The sequence below is a fragment of the Penaeus monodon genome, chromosome 14, assembly GCF_015228065.2.
Source record: "Penaeus monodon isolate SGIC_2016 chromosome 14, NSTDA_Pmon_1, whole genome shotgun sequence".
Classification (NCBI taxonomy): domain Eukaryota; kingdom Metazoa; phylum Arthropoda; class Malacostraca; order Decapoda; family Penaeidae; genus Penaeus; species Penaeus monodon.
Window position 1 is genome coordinate 36,723,453 of NC_051399.1, and position 6,960 is coordinate 36,730,412.

Here is a 6,960-nt window from a genome sequence, read left to right on the forward strand (position 1 = left end):
AATGACTTAACGATTAGGACAAATGACAGAAGTAGGGGAAACGGGAATGAAGGAAAAGGAAAGGGGGAGAAGAAAAAAACAAAATGCCATCGCTGACCGATTTGATAAAGAAAGTGCAATAACCAAACGCTGGACAACCAGTGGCGTGGAATATGCTGGCACCAGCTTCTTGAATCTACCAAGTTTCATTTCAGTAATTGTTGTATAAGATCTTTTTATCTTATCAAAGAAGGAATTAGCTGTAATCTAGTATTCATCCGTTTATAATAGTGTATGGTTCAATATCCATATCTACCAGTTTTCTTTTTCCTCTAATGTTTAGAGAACGGCGGAAACGCAGCTACGGAAAAGCGACCAGCACCCTTGTCCAGAAGCCACCCTGTTCTTTTGTGAGAGTGGAGAGGAGGGTGTGGGTACTGCGAACTGTCTGTCTACACGAGTTCCGAAAGGGTGCTCAGAACGGCCATGTTTATGACTCCCTGTAGATCCTAGGCTAGTTTTTTTCTACCTTTAACTCCGATCTTCCTGACCGTGACCTTAACAGCTAGCATGGAGGTCAACAAGAGCACTTCTGCCGTCGTCTTCTTTGCTTTTTTGGGCGTCGGTTAGTGAATGTTGTGTTTAGTGTAATGTAATGTTAAGTGTAATGTAATGTCCTTTGTATTCCATTTCATTCCCGAGACCTCTAATTTTCTGGCATACCAAATTCAGTGCCGTGCAACACCTCTGCATGTCACCTTATCCGTAATGCCTCTTGTGAAATGCTATTCCCTTTGTAATGCCACTCATCGAGTTATATCTCTTTCCACCATATTGCTCCTTACAATGTCACCTTACATATCTGTGTTGTCTGTCACGTTACTTTCTCTGTTATGTAGTTTTTTTGTGTCATATCACGCTCATTAAGAAATTTGTTACTTGTGCCTGTGTCTTGTGACCTTGCACTGTATTTATTTTTTCGTTATTATCATCAGTATTCTTGTATCGCTCAGCTGTCATCAGTATCAGTGTCTTATTTATTATGTTATTATACTTCATAATTTTGATTCTCCTTATCTCTTATCACTTTTTCTTTCGCCTTTGTGTGAATCAAACTAAGATGTATATTCTTTATATCACAACAGTAGAACAGATCATTACTGCCACACATTACACAATACCTAGTCTCCGCACTGTTTTTTCTTTCAAAAGTGTTATTTGTACCGTGATTTTAAAAGTTGTGATAACAATCACAATAATGATAATGGTAATAAGAATTAGATGATGATAATATTAATAAATAGTAATGATAATAATAATAATAATAATAATAATAATAATAATAATAATAATAATAGTGATAATAATGATAATGAAAATTAAATAATAATAACAATAACAATAATGATAGCAAATGATTGTCATTATCATAAAAATGATAAACACCGATTTGTGAAAAAAAAAGCTTTCCGAGTATGACCTTTGTTTCCAGATGACTAACTTCAGTTCTTTTTCATGAATAGCTAATCAATTGCAGATTCTGAAACAGCTACACATTTAACTTCTTTTCCCTTAGTTAACAAATTTAATGTGTTGTTCTGATAAATTTCAGTCATCGATCAGGGTGAGGACTCTCTGGTTCCCGTAAATTTGATATCTGATTTCAGTCATAACTCGTTTCTTGAATGTTTGAATAAACGATGAAATACAGAATGACACTTAACATTACTCTACGTAAGAGAATACAAGGAAACGCAAGAAAAACAACATAGCAACAGAATATTCGTATAAAAGTGCAGTGTCCTCAATCTCGAAAAAACACCAAGCTTGCGTTTTCTTTTTTTTTCATGAAATAACATAACACAATTAATATATATAAGTGTAAATCTGGTTAATGTTCGCGCTTTGATACACCTGGGGCTTTTCGTAAAGTCGGTAACGCATTAGTATTATTGTATCGTATGAGTATTATTCGTCAGGTTTTCACAGCTATCAATAGGAACATATAAAACTACCGCAATTGTATGTGGCAAATTATCTTGTAATGTAGAGAAAAGATGTAGACGGAGGAGGGGGGAGAGGGGAAGGGGTATTGGGAGGGTGCATAATCGACATAAAGCAGACGGCGTTTATGAAAGATTGCTTAAAGCTTTAAATCAACGTATTATCTGAAGAAAAATGTGTGAAATAGAAGAAAAGGAGCTTGAAACCATAGTTTATTTGTTTATAAGAAACATTAGATGAAGCGCTTGCGATAGCTGAAACTCCCCCTCTACCCCGCTCTGCTTTTGTACGTGAAACGTTCGGAAACTTTTTTTTTATGCTTTAGAATTTTGAGTGTTTTGTCTAACTGTATCTTTATTTATGCTTTGATTAACTTTATCCTTATTATCATTATTGTTGTCGTTGACATTATCATTATCATTATTAAAATAATTGTTATTTCCACTGTTATTTTTCTCCAAAATCTATGTAAATTGGCATTAATTGTACTTCCTTGAATGGGTAAAACTTTTGAATATAATTTATATGATATGTTTCTCTCATATTAAAGAATAACGAAATATAATGTACAAGAATGCAAAAAGACACCGTTTGGGCAATCTATAGTTTGGTGTCGTGTGTTTTTTTTTATCATTAAGATTATGAAACGACCAAGCGTATGGTCCTTAGAAGCAACTGCTAAACGTACAAAATAAGTGACCTTTTATGTTATCAAAAGTAAGAGTAGATAGACAGTGTATAAATGTCACAGCATACAAGAAACGAAAAGAGAAAAACGAGAAAAGAACTCTAAATCGCATCATATGCTCACTTGACAGGATGCACAGAATGCATGATAAGATAAGACTGCATGAGCATTTAACATACGAAAAATTGTGAAAGAGCGGGCGATGCTTTTTGAAGTACTCCCGTAATCTTTGCCACAATTTGGTAGCCTTTGCCTATTTTTTTTTATTATTATTATTTTTATTATTATTATTATTATATTTTAGAAAGTCATAAATAGGATTGAGTTAAACCATTCTAAACCAAATAGCTGATATAGGCAATTCACGATAATTTGTTATGACTACTATTATCCACTAAAGTTCAATTGAATGTTATGCAGCCAAACGCAGGGTAGGTGGCTTATACCGGAAAAAGAGTGAAAATAAAAGCGGGCTTGCGGTTTTAAAATCTTATATTCAGACAAAGACTTGAATATTTATTTTCCTGTTTTTTGTGTCTTCTGGAAATGGTTTAAAATGGATAGGTTATGTTCGTAATTTGCAAAATAGTAACTGATGAACGCTAACATATACGGGAACTGATGTGATATGTTATGACTTGTTGTTAGTATTAGGCTTATGTTATGTTGCAATATGTTACTACTATCTTGGATATGCTAGTATGAGCTTTGATGTTATTCATCATTAGGCATAAACACTATATACGACATTACTAACATGAAGTCAGTGTCTGTAACAACAAACTCAAGTAATCTTTCGCCAAAGTTAAGAAAGTACAGCAGAATGTACCTGATAATATACTTAACATTGGTTACAAGTATTACGTAAGTGGTTAATTTTTCTTTTTCTTGCTATGTAATTCTGGTAAGTGAAACCTGTATCGCACCCCCTCCCCTCCGTACCACAGGAAGTCCCAATACTATCGTTTCACAATCACTGTAACTCGTGACCAAGGGTAACGATGAGCTTGGTATGTAAGCATGTGGCCTAAAATAACAACAAATATAGATACTATAACTAATTCACTTTCTCCGCTCTCCTTCGCCTCTGCCAGTGACCAGCTTGGTGAACTTGAAAGCGTCCGTCATCACAGGCACTTTCATCAAGCTGGAATGGCAGGTGAGGCGCTAGCTCAGAGGACGATTCAGCTTGCTACCTGTGTGTATAGTAGGAATGAATTAATGTGTGTGTGTGTGTGTTTATATATATATGTAAATATTAGTGTATATATACACATATGTATGTATATATATATGTGTGAATATATACCTTTAAGCATATATGCACATATTCATATATACATACACACACGAATACACACACACACACACACACACACACACACACACACACACACACACACACACACACACACACACACACACACACACACACATGTATGTATGTCTATGATATATATTATATATATATATATATATATATATATATATATATATATATATATATACAGAGAGAGAGAGAGAGGGGAGAGAGAGAGAGCGCGAGAGAGAGAGAAAGAGAGCGGCGAGAGAGAGAGAGAGCGCGCGAGAGAGAGAGAGAGAGAGAGAGAGAGAGAGAGAGAGAGAGAGAGAGAGAGAGAGCGCGCGAAGAGAGAGAGAGCGCGAGCGAGAGAGAGAGAGAGAGCGCGAGAGAGAGAGAGAGCGCGCGAGAGAGAGAGAGGCGCGCGCGAGAGAGAGAGAGAGAGCGCGCGCGAGAGAGAGAGAGCGCGCGCGCGAGAGAGAGGGGCGGCGCGCGCGGGGAGGAGAGAGAGCCCGAGAGAGAGAGAGAGCGCGAGAGAGCGAGAGAGTGAGAGGGAGAGCGAGAGAGTGGATGGGAGAGAGCAAGAGAGTGAATTAGAGAGAGCGAGAGAGAGAGGGAAAGAGTGACGTGTATTTTTGAGAGAGAAAGAGAGGAAGAGAGAGAGGGAGAGAGAGAGAGGAGAGAGAGAGGTTAAGCATATATGCCATTATATATACATACACACACGAATACACACACACACACACACACACACACACACACAACACACACACACACACACACACACACACACACACACACATGTATGTATATCTATGATATAATTTTTATATATTTTATAAAAATATATATTTTATATATATAAAATATATATTAATATATATATATTTTAAAGAGAGAGAGAGAGAGCGAGAGAGAGAGAGGGGGGTCCCGGGGGGAGAGGAGAGAAAAGAGAGGCGGAGAGAGAGAGGGGGAGAGGGGGCGCCCCGGGGGAGAGAGAGAGCGCGCGAGAGAGGAAAGGCGGGAGAGGAGGAAAAAGGAGAGGAGAGAGAGAGAGAGAAAGGGGAAAAGAAAAAAAGGGGGAGAGAGGGGGAGAGAGAGAGAGCGGCGCGAGAGAGAGAGAGAGCGCGGGAGAGAAAGAGGGAGCGCGAGAGAGACAGAAAGCGCGAGAGACAGAGAGCGCGAGAGACAGAGAGCCGGCCCCAGAGAGGAGAGAGAGGCCCCGGAGAGAGAGAGAGAGGGAGGGGGCGAGGGGAGAGAGGGGAAGCGCGCGGGAGGAGAGAGCGCCGCGAGAGAGAGGGGAGGGGGGCCGGGGGAGGAGAGAGAAGGGAGAGGAGAGAGAGCGCCGGCGCGAGAGAGAGACGCGCGGAGAGAGAAAAGAGGCGGCGGCGAGAGAGAGAGGGGTGGAGAGGGGAGAGGGGCGAGAGAAGAAAGGGGCGGGAAAAGAAGAGGGGGGAGGAGAGGCGGAGAGAGAAGAGAGAGCAGAGGGAGAGGAGAGAGCGGGGCTGGGAGAGAGAAGAAAGCGCGGCGAGAGAGAGAGAGCGGCGCGAGAGAGAGAGGAGGGCCCGGGGGGGCCCGGGGGGAGAGAGAAGAGCGGGGGGAGAGGAGAGGGGAGGGGCCCAGGAAGAGAGGGCCGAGAGAGGGAGAGAGGGGGAGAGCGAGAGGAGAGAAAAGCGAGAAAGAGAGAGAGCGAGAGAGAGAGAGGGAAAAGGGGAAGAGAGGCGAAGGAGAGAGAGAGACCCCCGGAGAGAGGAGAGAGAGATAGAGGAGAGAGCGAGAGAGAGAGCGGAGTGAAAGAGAGCGGGGAGAGGAGGGGGAGAGAGCAAGAGAGTGAGAGAGAGCGAGAGAGGAGAGAGGAGATGGGAGAGAAGAGAGTGGGAGGGGAGAGAGAGAGGGGGAGAGAAAAGAGAGAGGAGAGAGGGGAGAGAGAAGGAGGGGAGGAGGAGAGGAGGAGAGAGCGAAGGAAAGCGAGAGCGAGAGAAAGCGAGAGAGAGAGAAATCGAGAGAAAGCGAGAAGGAGAGAGAAAGCGAAAAAGAGAAAGAGAGAACAAGAAAAGAGAGCGAGCGAAAGCGAGAGGGTAGGGAAAAAAAGAGGGGGGAAAAAGGAGCGAAAGAGGAGGGACAGAGACAAAAGCGAGAGAAAGAGAGGGGAGGAAAGAGTGAGGGAAAGAGAGAGAGAGAGAGAGCGAGGGGAGAGAGGGGACCCCCGCGCGCGAGAGAGAGAGAGAGCGCGCGCGAGAGAAAGAGGGAGCGCGAGAGAGACAGAGAGCGCGGGGAGACAGGGGAGCGCGAGGAGAGAGGAGAGAGAGCGCGGGGCGCGGGATGGGGAGGCGAGAGAGAGAGGGAGAGGGGGGAGAGAGAGAGGAGAGAGGAGAAGGCGGGGGGATTGGGAGAGGCCCGGGGCGGCGAGAGGGAGGAGAGAGAGCGCGCGAGGAGAGAAGAGAGGGGGGAGCGAAGAGAGAGAGAGAGCCAAGGCGCGAGCGAGAGAGAGAGAGAGGGGGCTGAAAAGAGAGAGAGGGGCGAAGAGAGAGAGAGCTGCGGAGAGAGGACAGAGCGCGGCAGAGAGAGAGAGAGGGGAGGGAGAGAGAGAGAGGAAGGGGGAGAGAGAGAGGGGAGGGGGAGAAAAAGAGCGCGAGGAGAGGGGGAGGGGAAAGAGCGAGCCCCAGAGAGAGAGAGAGCGAGAGACGAGAGAGAGGCGAGGAGAGGGGAGAGAGAGAGTGTGAGCGAGGAAGAGTGAGAGAGAGAGAGAGAGAAAGAAAAGGGGGCGAGAGAGAAGAGGGAGAGAGAGAGAAAGAGAGAGGGAGAGCGAGAGAGAGAGATAGAAGCGAGAGGAGAGGGGAGGGGAGAAAAGTGGGGGAGAGAAGCGAAGAGAAAAGAGCGAGTGAAAGAGAGCGAGAGAGTGAGAGAGAGCAAGAGGGGTGAGAGAGAGCGAGAGAGGGGAGAGAGGAGAGAGTAGAGAGGAAGGAAAGAGAGGGAGAGAGAAAAGAGA

General features: G+C 43.9%; 1 protein-coding gene across 1 annotated transcript; it reads left to right on the forward strand.

The window, feature by feature from the left end:
* Positions 1 to 366: 366 nt before the first annotated feature.
* Positions 367 to 3,830, forward strand: LOC119581266 (the record flags this gene model as incomplete). The annotated part of the gene is given in 2 exon segments (XM_037929658.1): positions 367 to 604; positions 3,766 to 3,830. Coding segments are annotated over 2 exon segments (120 nt in total), but the record flags the coding sequence as incomplete, so codon positions are not given.
* Between the last annotated feature and the right edge of the window lie 3,130 nt (positions 3,831 to 6,960).